This window comes from Aquila chrysaetos, chromosome 14, assembly GCF_900496995.4.
Source record: "Aquila chrysaetos chrysaetos chromosome 14, bAquChr1.4, whole genome shotgun sequence".
NCBI classification, from domain to species: domain Eukaryota; kingdom Metazoa; phylum Chordata; class Aves; order Accipitriformes; family Accipitridae; genus Aquila; species Aquila chrysaetos.
The window spans coordinates 19,307,738-19,325,370 of record NC_044017.1 but is presented as its reverse complement, the minus strand read 5'-3'; the positions used below and the strand labels follow the sequence as shown (position 1 = coordinate 19,325,370).

Below are 17,633 nucleotides of genomic sequence, written 5' to 3'. Positions count from 1 at the left end.
ATCACATTAACTTCAGACACCTGCACTGTAGATAGCTGTGTTTGAGCCCATTTTGTAGACTCCCTTTATAATCAATGAAGAAACTTGGAAGTTATGATTCATTTTCTTCAAAGGGAGAGATGTGTCTATTACTCTTCATTGACTTTAATAGGAGCCTAGCCAAATAGCTCAGATAAAGACATCTACCCCACAAATGTGTGAAGTGAAACATATCCCTCCCACTGATATTGTTTGGGTATTTTATAGATAATTACATTGCCTCAGCAGCTATTCCACACCTTCATAATACACAGCAATATCTATACTGCTATTATGGTATCAGCAAAGTTCCACTATATCTTATCAGTTGAAAAAATTATAGGATAATGTAGTAAAGAATATATGAGTCTGTATATAACCTCAATAGCTTAAACATCCGGTTTCTTAAATTCTTTTATATGAGTGCTGTACCTTAAAGCACTCTTAAACAGCTCCTACTTTTCTATCTCTGCAGGGCTGGCTTTCTAACGTATTGCATGTCTAAAATGAATTCAAACACATTAATGTGTTTATAAACTCCTTGTGCAAGGATTTAAGCATATGCAGGCATATTGAAAGTAAGTACAAATCCCATTGTGCTGTTTCATTGTGCAAATATAGTTTCTTTGTATTCTAAATCCCCAATCATTTCCCTATTTCAAGTATACTTTTATTATTCCAATAATATTGTACTTATCCTTGAAAAAAATGAAACTCCATTTCACAAATCTTACTCTGCACAGTGTTAACATTCTGTATAGAATCTATTTTATTTTAACCATACTTTGCTATTCTTTCTCTACAGACACTATTTCCAACAATATTAAGTAGCTGATACATTACCTTGGGATTCTAGGTGGTCCCCTTTTTAAGTAATAGCCTTCACCTTTGTCCCCGAAGAACTAATCATTGTCCTCTTACACCTATTCTTTTTACAGAAATAGCTTTCTGCAAAGTACTTGATTTCTTTTCATCTCCTCACACTTCCATATTCAAATTTTGCACAAAACTTTAATATTGATTTTTTTGCACTGCATATTCTCATTCTGGATGTCTAGCTATTTTGGATACTGTCTCAAAGTTGCTGATCACTGCAACCTGTCATTTAACTAGGTCCTCTGCCACTACCGTCCTTTATAACTGTTACTGTCATCAGTCTTACTCCAGGTTCAATCATTAAATGTCAGGCAGTAACTCACAAACTGTTTTTTCCTCAACTGTTAGTCTAGTAGAGTATAAACTAACGCCGTATCATGTACAAACTCCTGCAGTAATTCAAATTTTAACCTACAATGTTAGTCTCTTTTTCTATACATAGTATCTGTTCTATAAAAGCTGTTATGCATCACAGGTTGACAATAATAAAAAATACCAAAATGTTTACCTTGTCATCCCTACTTGTAAAATAATAATAAAAAAATTCATCAATTAACATGAAATTCAAGTAATTTAAAACCCCTTGAAAACTTTTGGTAGAGTGAATAGGGTTTCTCAAATTTTAAATGTTGCTGTAGTCAAAATGACACAGAATGTGCAATAATGTGTTTGTTTTTCAGATACTGTAGGTCTGAAGAGATTTTTTTGTATACTTCAATTATAAAAACATTTAAAACATACAAACTTGTGCAATTTTTATTTTAATGAAGATGAGAAGTTCATTAACGAAGATAAATATTTCATTAGATGTTAAATAAAACAAAGAGATTTTTTGGCTTCTCTCAGCACAAAATTCCTTTGAAAGATTAATTAATACATGCAAATTATGCAAATTAGACCCATGCAAATATTTTATGAAGACAATTAAGGGAACCATTAATTACTGCTTTTTTTGCTTCAGTGAGATTCATTCATTTAATTTTAATTTCACTTTAACTGTTTTGATGTATAATCTTGCAGCTAAGAACTTTATCTTTCCTAGTGGGTCACTTAAACTTATAAATTTCATCAAGTGAGCAGCAACAGAAATCTGTAAAGATATTCTCTGGGCTATGTTTAGTATCAAGAGAAATTTTTGACACAATGCACTCCTAGAAACTGCAAAACTGGAAGGGAATGTGAGCTCATTCTTGGACAAGGTTCAACTGCTGGAAAAGCAATTAATTTGCTTTGGCTGTGCTAATATAGGGGAATTAGAAAGTGTGACACAAGACAAATAGAAATAATTAGTTCTCCAAAATGATGTTCTCATTAATATGGTTTGAACAGTAGAAATAAAAAACATTATTGTGGCATGTCTGCATTCTGTCCCTAGCCACAGGAGGTAGAAAAATGCAAGATACAGCATTTTTTCACCTTTGTAGTTTGTATGGTGATGGAATTTATTTTTATTTTTTATTGTAGGTTTTAAGAAAAGCAAATTGTGGACCTGATCCTGTTATCTAAAACCTACTGCACTTGCATAAAGCATGAGGGATCCCTAGGTTTCTAGACTATTTTCCTCCTGTGAAAATATGAAGCTATAAATATAACTGACTAGGCTTTTCACAACAATACACTCAAGTTCCTAAACTGAAACTTTGATTTCGATATCGTTCATTTAAATCATGTTTTATGATATGCAATACATAAGGTATAATATGTTTATTCTGTAGTTTAAGCTACTATAGCAAAAGACTGCTCTATCAAAAGAGTTTATGATATCCTCTCTAAATCTGGTAACATAAAAGAAGTTTTCTTTTTCCATAACATGAATACACGTGCATGCATTTGACAAAGTACATAGAGGTAGATTTTCAGTTGCTCTCATTCTTAACACTTATACCAGTACAAACAAGCTTTTCCACAAGCAGTGAAAATCACTAGCTGGTACTCTTCACAAAAACAGGCTGCTAGGAGGTTGTTAAGAATATTTGCTCACTTACACTCTAAATTTCTTAGCTTGTTGCAGAATTAAAAGTAATGTAGCATTAAGTGGCCTCCTCAAAATATTAAACTTTTTTTTTTTCCCCTTGCAGGTGATATGCCTTCCAGCTGTTTACCAAGTTCCAGCTGAAGGCACCTCCCTTCGAAAGTTTTGCTGTGTACATACCTTTTACCTGGAATCAGATATTAAAGTGCAATGATTTGATTTAATTTATTTCTTCTTTCAGTTAGGTGGCAAATCTACAGCATCTGACAGAAATTGAGATTTTCTCTTTAAATATGAGATGAGAGAAAATGTGGCCATGCCTAGCTTGACATTTCTTGACAGATGATTACTACCATTAAGAAAATTCTCAAGTGCAATGACCACAGAGGTTTAGCAAAAATATCCAAGAAAATTTCCAGAACTCACATTGTAATAATTCTGTATAAACAGAATCCTGTCTTCAGGGACATTGTTGATAAGAGACAATGTAATGAAGGACTTTAACCTGCAGTTAAAACCTAAGAAACTTTCCTATTCTTTGAATAGTTATTCATCCTTTAACAATATGGAAATAATACTTCCATGTTCCTAATTTGGTAAGAATATGTCAGTTAAACATATGGATGAATGACCGTAATACTTGCAAAATGCTGGGAAGTACTTTCTTCCTTGACCCTCAATTCTGTTGCTAGTCTGCTTTTTTTGCAAACTTTTATTAAATGTGGCTGTCTTTAATGATTTCTTTCTAGCAAAATCTTAGAATTAGCACCTCATACTCCACCTCCTTAACTTTTCTAGACTAGCCTTTGATAAAAGGTTTTTGGTATTCAAATATTGTTCTCCCTTTGTTAGGACCTTCTTATTCTCCGTCCACATGGCTAATTTCTTTCTCAGTTTGATATTTTTAGCTTCTTCCTCAACTTTCTGTTTTAGTTTCTTAGGGCTACGATCTCCCTCCCATTGTCTCCCTCCCCATGCTTTGTATCCGAGCAGTCTAATCCACAAACAGAAATTTAGCCGCCATATCCATGCTGACAATTGACACAGCCCTTTGTAATCCAGGTCTGTTCCCTTCTGTCTGACCTAAAACCTCAGTCTGCTTTTCTGATTCTCTGTGTGAATGTTTAGCTGCTCTGACAATCTCAGGCTGGGAAAACAGAGCTGTTAATCGTTCACCCCTTCAGATTCCTCCTCCTCTTTCCCACTACTACTCCTCCTCTTAGTCACTATGAACCATTCTTTTCATCTTGTCTGTCAGTGAAGTTCAAAATCAAGGTATCCTGTTTGTTACTTCTGACTCTTCATTACAACATAGTGTCTAAATTTCTTCTCATAAAAATTCTCTGGCCCTCATTTTCCTATCCCTCTTTCTAGCTGTAAATTCCTATGCTGTTTCTCTTCATATCTTACCTACTAAGGCTTACTTCTGTCTGAGTTGTATAAACCAATTAATATGGCAAAAATATTTTCTCAGTCTGCTTCTTTGAATTGTCACTCCTTTTTAATTCCTTCACCTGCTCTTCCCTTTTAACAACTGGAAACACCGTACTTGAAAGGTTTTGCCTTACCCTTTACCTTATGCGTTGCTCCTTATCAAAATGCTTCAGATTGGAGTGATGCTTCCAAATAAGCACCTCATAGTTTTTTCCCCCATTGTTCTCCACAGTTAAGAAGACCGCATGTAATGTTCACAAACTAACTGACTACAATCCTTCAGGCTTGAAATCTGGATTTGTAGGTGAGTCTGACAGCAAGACCTGAGATCAGGAATGGTACCTGAATCAGGAATGTGTTCAGGAATATGGGTTCATGAACACATATAACTTACCACATAAACTGAAGAAGTCATTTACCAGCACGGTCACCAACATTTCGTAGTCATCATCACATCTCAAAATGTATTTGTGTAAAGCTTTAAGGGAAATGACATTACTTGGCTATATTCCATCACTAATTTCTGTTTACCTTGGTCATGAATGGGGACAGTAATTCCAAGAATATGGTTGGGGATATAGGTAGGGATGATCATATTGAAAGATTTAATTAATACTATTGCACCGTTGCTGTTTTAAGATGGGTTCACTTCATGGAAGAAATGCATTGAATACTCTTCCACGTAAATGACTAGCAATTCCTTTGCTTCCTGCTGTTGCCATAGCATACTTGGGGACAGATTTGCATTTGATAACTCAGATTTAATTAAACGTTCCACCTACTTTGAGTTTTTGACCAAAACATCAAAAGGAAAGCATGTAGTAATGCATACATGCTTAGTCTTCAGCTCCTGAACTACAGAAAGCTGATACTGGTTTACCTTCACTTCTACAAGTAGAAAAGTATAGCAGGTATTGAGCCTGTCTGTATACCAGGAAGCTGAAGAAAGAAATTCAGTGGAGCTTTGGGGTTAGGAAGCTGCCAGAACCTACATAAATTAAATAATCCATTCCCCATTATTTTAGCTTCAAACCTTTTAAATCTCATTATGCAAGGTATTTTAACCAAACTGGTTATGTTTATGTCAAAGTAACAGAATCTAGAGTTTATGTCAGGTCTATTTTATAAAAGCTGAACACATAGGGTCAACTTGATATGTGAGGGGTAATCATATCAAATCAAGTAATAATCAAATAATGCTAGGCAACATATGTTGTTGTATTTTCAAAGCTGTGTCTAACGAATAAAAGACTTGAAAAGACTTATACCAGGTGCACTTTGTCATTACCCTGATATTCACAGAGGTTAGCCATCAGTCTGAGCAAGTGCAGAGCAAGCACAGATGATGTGTTACATATATTCTGTTAGCATGAAGTTCTGGGACATAAATCCTACCACCGATATTCAAGTGGGTACATTCGATCTAGTTTTCCATATGTCTGTACAATGAGAGAGCATGAAGGAACACATAAAAGGGAGGGCAAAAACGTGAAGGGCAGAATGAAAATTTTAGTTCTTGCAAGATTTAAGTTCAGTCTCTGATCTACCACAGATTTCCAACATATCCATGATCAAGCTCCTTAGCCCCTCTATGATATAAAGATAATTGCTTTGTTCTGCATCACAGGAGTATTTCCTGATGTGAAGATTAAATCCATTAAAGATTGCAAAGTTGTCCAGATATTACAATGATAACATTTCTACTAGCTTTCCAGTTACTTCTGACATAGCTCAAAACAATTTATCTGAGACAGACCACAAGGCTGCAAACTGGAATCAGTAAAATAAATAAATAAGTTTACTAAAACTTACATTCATGCAGAAACATTATAATAGATGAAATATCCTCTGAAATAAATAACCGCAATTTAAGAGACTATTTTTGGACTAGCTAATTTTGGTAGATTTATGAAATTAGTGTTTTCTCATGAATAATCTGTCCTTAAACAGTTTTTCAGAACTATTATGCACAAACATGCTTTTCTTCACCTTGATGCCTGATTTGGTTTTCTGTTTCGATATACATATTTACACTAGCAATTGAAAAGAATTATACACTCTTAATAAATGAATTCTGTTGAATGTCTGCTGAAGACCATCTTTACTTCTTTAGTTATTTCTTCATACAATTACTCTTGCAAGCTTCCCAGTGAAATTGAATTTATTTTTTTTTTAAACCTAAAAAAAGGAAGCAGCTATGAAAAGATTTTAATATTGAATGTAAAGATAGACGGAAAAGATGTTTCAAAGAATGGAGAAAGTACAATACTACTCTAAGGCATATTAACAAAGTTCTGGGTTGGCATATCCAGGGCCAGCTCTCTACTTGGCCAAAGGGCTGCTGTCTGAGTCACATATGGTAAAAAAATCAGCTCTTTTTGAAAGTCAGTGAGTTTAGGCTTCTTTAAAAAACAAAAAGCGACCACAACTTTTTTTCCACATTTCACATTTTCATATCTCAGTCAAATGCTATGTAAAATACAAGCTAGTCCACAGATAACAGGAGAGTGAGATCTAGAGAAATTATCCCATGAATGTTTGTGTGTTTCCACTAAAAATGCTAGAAGAATAGTGGCATAGGCCTTCCCTTTGGAATTAATGTAGTAATAAATATATTTTTATTCAAAATACATAATAAACTATAAATTTCCATTTAATATAACTGAAGTCAAGAATGTAATATGTTCAAAGGTGTTCTAAATGAACAAAAAGGGTTTGATTCAACACCTGGTATGATTTGAATCAGCCTTCCATCTCTTGTGTGGCTTCCAGCGGCTGCTCCAGAAAGCCCTGGATCTTCCATAGGCATGATTAACCTTATGAAGATGTCTCAGATGCCCTGGAGCATCTCAAATGGCACTAGTCATCTACTTGTGGACAATGAAATCACTTTTTAAATAGTGTAAGAATTAATGTTAAGATAAGAATATCTTAACTTCTCTCTGAAAATCTCTTTTCAGAGTTTCAGACATGCAGGGATAAGATGGGAAATTGATGATGACCTTCCCTGGTAGATTAGCTCACATGGCTTGCTAAGAAATTTTCTTTTCTTCTTCGATGCAGGCAGTGGCTGACAGTCAAAAAGGAATGCTGAAGAGGATGGCCACTTTTCATATTTAATGTTTCAAATCTGATTGAACTTGAAATTCAAGATTTGAAATCTAATGTGGATTTGATGTTTCTTTTTACCTACCCCGAGCTGTAGTACCTTTCAGGACAGAGACATGGATGTCGTCTAATAGACTTCCTCCTCTGTGTGCTAAGTGCATGAAGTAACTTACCGGCTACTAGTTTGTACTAGTAGTTCTCTAAAGCACAGTACTTTTAGCAGAACTGAAAATCATTACTGTTATTTTGGCATTTGACTTGTCTCCCTCATGCTTCACAGAACAAGTCACAACAAGGGAAGTGCAACTATTAGAAAAATCTCAAACCATTAAACATTTTGAGGTCTGTTGATGGTGAAGTCTTAATGATTTCATAGAAGAATGCAACACTAATATTGACAGATGAAGTTCCTTTATAAGGGGATGATACACAAACATCAGGCATTTTTTAATCTCTATAGTAGTTTAAAAACCAAATGCCAAGAAAAAGTCTTCTTTATGACACACATTACAGCTGACATGATGCCACTTTCCAGCACTTGTCTAAGAAGTAGTAAATGTGGCTGAGGCAAAAAAAAAGAAAGAGAAAAAGGGACAGCTTCCTACACAGTGTAGAGGCAAACACTGATAAACAGCTTACAGTCAGCAGATCTAGCTCCCCAACCAACCTAAAGAGGCACAGGATTATAGTTCAGTTGTGAATGAAGTAGAAATCCACTTTGTTTATATCTGTTTCGTGATAGGCTACAGAAACACCATTTCACTGAAATGATGTTGATGTTGTTGTTGTTTTAACCAATTTTTCATCCTGGTTTAAAAAATAAAGTCTTTTAGTTCTTTCTCTAGAAGGGAAAAAGTGATTTGTTTTTCAGCTGATGAGACTATGCTAGAAATGTGTGTTTCACCAGCCTGTTCAGGTTCCAGTTACCTTCTGAGGGAGAAGACGAAGGGAACAGAGTACTTATGGGAAACATAAATAGGTAGAATGATGGCTTGCAGTGCTTGTCTTTCCCAGATACCAAGACAACTGGGGTGACCTCAGAAGTCTGTTAGGTAAGAATTCATCCATCCTATCCTTCCCTCTTTGAATAATACGAACATGGAGGAGGAAGCGAGTAAGAGATGAACAAAAATTAAATAAGTCAAAACAATTCTATATAAAGTCTTAATAACCTCTTTGGTGCACAATGTGTTTTATTTAATATTCTTATTGTCCTGAATTTTCTCACTTGACTCTGTTCATGCTTAGTCATTAATTTTACACATAGTTGCTTTACAAGTGCACTGAAGTACCATGTTGGAAGAAAGCCTCTGATTGATTAATCATTTATCTCAGTAGAAAAGCCATGAACATATTTGATTTCCAACAGCTTCGTACATATTGCAATAGATAGCAATTTCAAAGAAAATGTGGAAAAGTTTTTATGGAAGAGTGTAAGTGTTGAATGAGAGGGCTCTGAAAGAAGATTTTGCAACATATATGTAACTGTTTATTAACTCTATGCCCTTCCTTTGCTCTTTGGGTGATAGGTAACAGGATTATGTACCTTAAAGTTTAAAGGTGTAGCTAACAACGACCTACAAACACTATGAAACAATCGTCTATTTATAGGTTACTGCCTGCAATCAATACCACCTTCTGTTTAAGTTAATCAATGTTGTCTTTAATTGATTAGCTTGGGTTGAAAACCTGCCAAAGTGCTGGACTCCTGGGCAGGGGGATAGGGAACATACTTATTACTGTTTGGTTTCCAGGCATTGTAAGATACTTTCAGTATTTATTCATGGTCAAGGAAATATGAAGCAAAATAAATCTTTATTGTATGTTTCCTCATTAAGTATTCAGATTTCAATGGTAAAAGACAGATGAACTAGCAAGAGATGTCATAAATGTCTAATGTACAATCTAGGTTTAAAATTTGAACTATACTGGATTGTCTGCCAAGCCACCAGTAAAACAAATGTCTTTAAAACTTGTGAGCTGGTAAAGGTAGTAAGGCTTATTCTTCTTAGGGGAAATAAAATAAAATATTTAAATTAGTGTACAAGGAGAGAGCCCAGCTCTTTCTAAAAACTGTAAAAACTAGAGAACCTATTTTCAGAGATATACCTTCTGCAACAGTAATGAAATTCAAGGTGGTGCACACAGATTAATGTTGTTATTTATTATTATGTATATAATTTCACTGAAGTGCATAGCACTGTACAGATGAATAATAAGTGCATGACCCTGACATTAATACAAGGCGTTACACACTGCAGTCAAAAAGCAGCTGAAGTTTAAGGCACTAATCAGAAGGAAAATGAAGCATTATAAGTATGTGTTACTGCAAATAGGAACAATGTTTAACCAGCAAATATTTTAGGAAGACTGAACAAAAATAAAACAGAATCGGGTGGACTAACCAAAAGGAGTTAGTAAAACAGCTCCACTAAATGCCACTGAGGGCTAGACACTAAACTTCTAACAGTTTTCCCCCTTTAATACAACCACTAGGTCTGAAAACATATTTTTTTTTGAGCATAAGAAAGACAAAGCAGAAGAGCAATGCAGAAAACACACTATCCTTCAGCTTCTAAAATTGAACAGTGCATGGGCATACGTTTTCACCAATGCATCAATTTGTTTGACAAACTCTGGCATGCAGAGAAGGATCAATAACAAGACAGCAGACATGACTCCCTAGTGGGTCACTACAACAGTTTTGCTCCATTCTGTTGTCTTTTTCACACTTTTCTGGCAGCTCAGATCACCACTCTAGAGGCGTTAGAATAACCCTAAGGAGGGCAGTCACATTACAGAGACGGTCCTGTCTTACGTCTGCAGTTAACCAAAGCTGTAGAGACTGAAACCAGTTGTCTTACTGAACTTCAGAAACCTGAAGAACAGAAAACTTAAGGAAGAAACCTGATAATCAGACAGGTAAAAAGAAAAACGCAAAATCTATCTGTCAGATTGCTGAAAATCACACTCTCACAAGACACAGTATTTCACATAGACAGACATTCTTACTGTTTGTTGACTCCTAAACTGAAAGAAGACTTTTTATTGACAAATTAAATGGAAATTATTAGGTTCTTTTTTTTTAAATCTGGCCTAATGGACTAACAGGCTAAGTGGCCTAAAAATCACAGAAAAGTTCATCTCCAAAAAAACCCAGTCCACTGTTTTGTCATTGCTGCTTCACAGAACCTTTTTATATTTCTCTGGGTCTAGAATAGTCAGCTGTTTGTTTCCATAAACAGCCCAGCTAAGTAGCAGATGTTTCCTTGGGCAGTTATTCAATATATCTAGAAAAAAAAATCACTTTGCCTTCCAGGCTTCTGACAGCTTTGTTTCCAGCTCCTGACTTCTTTTCCCTGCTGAAATGTTCAACCTTTATAGCAGGCCTGCACAACAGGTGGGCCGTGGGTCTCTTGCAGCTTGAAAAACCATTTGTTTGGCCCATCAGCTGCTGAGAAGCATCATGTACTGTTTGATTTGCCCAGCTGCCAAGAGGCAGCAACAAGATGTCCAGCAGAAAATGCGTATCTCCTAGCTTGTCACCGATCCCTTAGAATGCATGTATCTCCTAGTCAGCCACCTGGTCAACCAGCAAACACAGAGCTCCAGATCATACACACACATTGTCTCACAGGTCAAAGAAGTGGCGTAGTAAGAAAGATTGGGGATATTCAGAAGTAATATTTGGCGCGGCGGGGGAGGCTGAAAGAGAGGTGGAAGGAGAATGGAAAAGCAACGATACAAGGGAAGCTGAAACAGTGTTGAAATGGGGCGGCAGAAAAGAAGGAATGTCACATGGGAAAGCGAAAGTGTATTTTCATTCTGAAAATGACCTGATAAATCCATTTGAGAATCCTGGCTCTATACTAAACCTAAGCACCTTTCTGCTAGAAGTCCCATGCAATAATAAATGAGTAACAACAAATCCATAGTACTTACTAAGCAGCAATAAAAATGGAATAACTGATAAGCAAGTGTCAATTGAATAAAAATGTAGAATTTACAAGTTGAGATATATATATTTAACATTTCTAAGATGTTTTAATGAGAAAAATGGCAAGAAAAAAAATGGTAAAATGTATAAAGAATCAGGTGCTTTTCTTTCCTTGGGTTTAATCAATTAATACTGTAGAGAATGTATGATCATTGGTTTACATGGCATTATACAGATGGATGACCTCGTCTTTGAGGAGCTACGGGAGCAAATGAAATTGCTTTTGATTGAGAGGAAGGGAGACATAGAGAGGAACAGACAGAAATGCAAAGATAGGAGATAGAAGCCCTGGGAGAAAGATGGAATTATTGAAGGGACTCTACAGAAGGATAATGGATAAAAGAAATGGACTTGATCCTGGTCATCACAGTCAATATCATGGGCAAAAGAAATGAAGGAAAGACTAAAGAAAAGACATTTTAGTTAAATGTGCTGCAAGGAGAACTGATGTTGCCAGAAAAGAAATAGATGTCCTGTCACTTGAGGATATTGAAAACTATTTTTTTAAAAAATATTGGTTAATTTGACAGTAGTCTTGCACTAGAAAATGTGTCCTATCTATGATTAGCAGCCAATGGTAATCTTCTCTAAGTCTACAATCATAAGTTCATATAAAACTTAAGATTTAGAGAAATTAGGACAAGTCGTCTGATGGAGTTGGAATTGGAAATAAAGACAGAAAATGTGACTAGGAGGAGTGACTGAGACTGGCTAAACACATAGAAACACAGAAACCAGGGCACTGGAAGACACTGTGAAAGGGAGCTAGTAATAAGAAATAGTGGGCTGACAGGAACTGAGACTGAAGTTGGGGGACCAAGTGATTTGACTAGACAAGAACAGGACTCAGTGGTTGAGAATAGAAGGAACGATGGGGGACAGAACACAGATAGGGCAAGAAAGTCAGGTAAAGTCATCTCAAGTCTCTTAGAGGGAGAAATCTTGACAAATAACTGGATATGCAGCATATGGATAGAGCATTATGAGCCAATATCTGGAGACGTCTGATTAACAAGGATATTAGCTGTAAGAAGTTAAAATTAGAGGCTGGAATTATGACTGGATATAAATAGAAACTTGTATTGAAAGGTGAGACAAAAAAAAAAGCTACAAAGAGATTATAAAATTTGGAAATGGTTATTAGGACTGATGCAAAGGCCAGAGACAAGGAAGAAACATGAATGAGAAAGCTTGATGAAGACACTGTTAAAAGTGATACAGGTTGCAAGAAAAATGAAAGGAAGATTCTGTGCCCAAGAGCGTGAAATGTATCCCAAGATTGTCTGTCTTATCTCCACAAGTATCTGTAAAACCCCCATGGCAAAATGGTCATTCCTTAGACTGCACTGCTCATAAGGTATTACAGTTTATCAGTTACTTTGTTAGCTTTATCACTGTGAATCTAAAGATTCAAGTCCTTAAGGTTGTCAGATGTCATGTCACAGTGAAACTTCTTTGTAGTTTACTGTTAAAAAGAAAACCCTAGAAAATGGTTACCTAGGACGTTATTCAAATAGTTAAGCAAAACACTCAACTGTTAGGAAATGCTAAAATTAAGATTTAACATATGAAAGAAATTGAGATGATCATTCACACCTCTTCTGTAAAGCATGATGTCTAATGATGAAAATATTATATATAAACCAGGTATTATATAAAGCATGAGAACATACACTGAGCACCGAAGATAAAAGAAAATATTGGATAGATATCCATTTATTCAACTACATCCTTGTCCTCTGCACTGAATGAGACAGGGTACTGTGAAAAATACAGTATCTAATCATATAATTAAAGATTATATCATGATGCATACACAAAGACGGTTGAACAAAGGTGCGGAAGACAACCTTAATTCTACCATTTCCTAATTTTGGAATGCTTGACTTTACAGCCTTGATAATAGCCTTTTCCAATAAAATTTTTGATCTCATAAGAAATATCATCACACATTTCCACATGCTTTTGTCCAAGATTTATACAACAGAAATGGAACTGTGCACACACGCTTCACAGAACCACCAAAAGTTCCTTTTCAATGCGGAAGTCCTTCAGATGGCTATCTTTCAAACACAAATATAGCAAGAACCAATCAAGGACTATAATTTGCTGAGATTATTGCACTGATTTTGCTTGTTGAAAAGTAGATTAAACAAGTTTCGAACCAACACAGAAAACAATCTAGGTTAGGTTTTCAGGCAAATGACTGAAGCTGTATCTAAGCAATTTTTATTAATGTGGAGGGCAGCTGCAGGGCAGCTTTCCCCTAGTACTTAGGCAGCAAAATGCACACACTTGGTTCTTGGTGTGGGCAAAGTTAAATCATAATTTCCTTCTCACTATTCCTCAGTAGCCTTCAAAGGCCTTACAGGTAACTTCATATGGGACTATGCAGTCAGTGTGCTGAGTAGCAGTTGCCTTCTTTCTCTGTTCCTGTATCTGCTCAACATCTCCATTTTCTGCCTTGTCCTTTCTGGGAGGGAAAAAGATGGCCCTGGAAGCTTTTATGTTCATGGCAGCTGAGTGGCTCTTCTTCTTACATCAGGAAAGCATAGTCTGAAGCCACTTAGCATTACACTTAACTGTACTGTTAATATGAGCCTACAGAAGAGATGGAGAACTAGAAAAAGACGAGAAGAAACAGTCGGTGGGAAGGGGCTTAGAAAGCATAAGTTCATTTTGCTAAGGGACAGGGAGAGTAAGGTAACATACTCATTTGGAGAAAGGCTGATAGTGTGCTAGAAGATAAAAAGAATATTTGCAGCAGAATAAGGAATTGAGGCATGAAATTTTGACTGATGGACAAAAGGAACAAAATGTGCACTAAAGAATGCGACTGAAAGAGTGGAGTAGGACAGGAAAGTTTTGAGGACAGGCAAAGTGCAAAGGGTCTCTTGGAACACAAACAGACATTGGGGAAAAAAAAAAAAAGATAGGCCTGAGAATTCATGGGAACTGAACAGGGTGAGAAGACTTAGCAGAAAATGATGGAGCTGGTTTCAGAAGCAGCTGGAATGATGGCATGTAGAAGTTGCAAATTAATTGGAGGAAAGCAGAAAAGGTACAGGATGAGGCAATTGCTAGAAGATAGGAAAGAAATGGAGACGACGTTGGAGAAATGGAGAAACAAAATAGCAGCCTGAGAGAGAGAAAGTTTGGTTAAGCTTCCTGTTCTTATCAGGATAGTTTGGGGAGAAAAGCACAAAACAATGTGGGAGTGATTTGGGAAAATGAAGAAATGACAGGGACACCATATGAAAAGAACGGTCAATGGGGAAGACAGTGCAGAAGTAGAATATATTTAGAGGAGTTCAGATAATGCATAAAGGTAGTGGTGTTTAAAGGGAATGAAGATAAATGTACAGGACTTGGCAGGGAAAATACTGGGAGACAGAAAATTGAGAATGTAGGATTTATAGAGGAAAAGAAAAAATAATAATGTAGGCAGACAAATACATGGTAAGTAACCAGATGGGCAAGAAAAAGTCAGTGGAAATAAGAAAGTAAGAGCGGCAGTAAATGTCATTGTTCTAGTGCTTAGTAAGAGGTCTGGTAACAAAACAGTATATAAAAGTCAAACATTATCTTTGTATGGTACCTTTTTGTGTGGGATGAGGGGGTCTTGGGAAACCGGATTGGGAGCTAGGCATAGGCATCTAGTGAACCTACAATATGTATGGAGAAGAGGATAATCTGCTTTATTATTATTTTAAACAGAAGCAAGAAAGAAAACATTTAAAACCAGTGCCTACACCAGTTCCTAATAACTTAGTATCTGTTTGTATCTGTTAAAAAATACGAGACCCATAACTGGGTTATTTATTATGATTATTTGTTAGCATTTTATGGATATTTCAGCAAATTGTTATCTACCCAGTATTTAAAAAACCCAAGCCCAACCCTAAAATATCCTGTATTGCTTCTTTTTATAGTCTTATATTCAAATTTCTTTTTATTATCTCTTCCATTTTACAAAAGACTTTACATGAACTAAAAGTGAATCTGAATGAGTGCTACATGATGAAAAATAGAACAGAACATAACCCCCTTATTGACAAATGCAATTATCTTTTATACTTAAATTAGTCGTATTCCTTACTCACAAAAGTGATAGTTAAAAATATCAACATTAAATATAACTTCAAGTTGACAAGTATCCTTTTATTTATAATGAATAGAAGATTAAAATCTTTATTTTAAATTATGATTTTCTTGCAAAATATTTTCTTAAATGCTGAAATTACACTTGGTATTTCGATTATTTCACTTCCCCACAGAATGCTGCAGCTTTCCTACTTTTGTTTGCTTAGTTATAGAACTGCACAGCATGCTTAATACAGTAAGTTGAAAAAAAATTAATGATTGTGGATAAAGAGACTATTGACCCAGACAAGCTTTGATACTGAGATACAGGTATATTTTTGAGAGGAATAAGAAAGGCATAATTATTTCCCTAATAAGTATTTTTTCCCAGAACCTGAAACATGAGAGATATAGTATTATATTCTTTATTATATTGTATATTCTAGATAAAAATTCTTCTATAGTGCATACTAGGGTATACAAAATATCATTTACAGATAAAATGTAAGGACATAATTGAAATTTTGCAAAGTTGGAAAGCCATGGTCTTTGTTGCCCCGGTGAAAATTCAAAAAAGTGTTGGAAAAATCCCAGTTGCACCCACTGGAAAGCTTTTGTAGAGTTTTGCTGCTAAATTCTCCAAGGACCTCTTCTGTACTGAGCATGCTTTATCCCGGTGCTGCAGGAATGAAGCAGTTCTTTCCCTGCAACTCTTTCTCCTCACTCCTGAAACAATTGCTGTGCTAATTATTGAAATAAGAACAGAGTGCTCTCAGTGCTTCCCTCCCCGATATCCAGGCAGATGCAGAAGAAGAAACAGAATGTGTACTGAGAGCAGTAGGGAACGTGAGCGTGATGGGGAGGTGGGGGGAAACAGAATACAGACAGAGATGTGGTACCAAACAGAAAAGGCTGGTAACAGGGGAATGTCAGTGCAGCTCTCAAAATGACTGGACAAGAGGAGGAGGCAACAGGAAGGGTCGGACAGAGACAGGGGGCTGGGGGTCACTGAGAGACAAAGAGCTTGTAATTAAAGAAATAATCAGGGTGGCATGAAACTGAGTTCAGACGAGAACGCTGGAAGAATGTGAAGTTAGGAAAAAAGAAACACAATGTAATGTAGAGCAAGGGAAGAGTGAGGTTAGCCATTGACAAAAGCTGGATTTGGAGTGAGGAAGAAGAAACTAGGAGGAACTGGGACAGAGACACAGGGATACATGCTACATAGAGAAGGGAGTTTATGGTGAAAAGGAATCCTCCTTCCAATGTTGGAAGTGAACACAAAGTCCTGACACTTAGCATTACTCGTCTGCTATTAACTATTTCTTGAACTATTTCTGAAACCTGTCACCCTATAACAGCTGATCCACAATGACAACAAGCTCCTACAGTTACATTTGTGCTGTAGCGTTACATATTGTGGTAGATCTCAAGTTCTGAACAGTTGTATGATGATTAAGCTGAATATATGAAACTATCAGAAATGACAACTCTATTTCTTGCTTCTTTTTCCCTTTCCCTTAAAAAAAACCCCTGTTTTAATTATATGTTAAGACTGCAAAGTAGAGACAGGAAATGTCAGAATTAAGGTTGCCTTTGCAACGTGATCCAATATCACGATCAGAACATATCATGGTCCAGTCTTCAATTAAATAATCATCTGTGGATTTTTTCTCTAACCTGCACCACCTTGGACAGATGAATCAAGGAAAGGTCATCATTACTGAGAATGTTGCCTGTAAGTCCTTGATTTCATTTGTTGCAGAAATGGAAATATATGAAATGAGCATAAGTAGGCAGAGGACAGCTGGAAAAGAATGGATAATCATGGTTAAAAAGCTATTCCTATGTAGTTTGGGATAAGTCCTTTAGAATACATACTTCCAAAATACTCAGTAATTATGTGTTGCTCATATTATAAATATCCAGCTTGGTATCTCAGCCCATAAGCAAAACTGAATTCAACAGGAATAGTGATTTGAATACATTTGCCAAAAATGCAAAGTATCCTGAAAAATTAGGTCCTCGATACTTGAAAGTTAAGCAATTTGTCATCTTAATCTGTCTGTGACTCTATTTCCCAGCTTTCAAATTGGAATACTCCAAACTTCACTTCCTTGCAGGAATGCTCTGAAGATAAAGTAA

The 17,633-nt window shown here is 36.0% G+C and overlaps 1 protein-coding gene across 6 annotated transcripts in view; it reads right to left on the bottom strand.

Annotated features, from left to right (window-relative positions):
* The window catches only part of DACH1 (dachshund family transcription factor 1), a 366,735-nt gene that overhangs the window by 17,519 nt on the left and 331,583 nt on the right, over nt 1–17,633 (bottom strand). For 2 of the 6 annotated variants that reach the window (XM_030036532.2, XM_030036535.2), the window contains one exon: nt 15,004–15,070. The exons of the other annotated variants lie outside the window; for them this stretch is intronic. In XM_030036532.2, coding sequence (XP_029892392.1) covers nt 15,048–15,070 — 23 coding nt within the window. In that variant the 3' untranslated portion in view covers nt 15,004–15,047. The remainder of the gene's footprint in view (nt 1–15,003; nt 15,071–17,633) is intronic. 6 annotated transcript variants of the gene reach the window in all.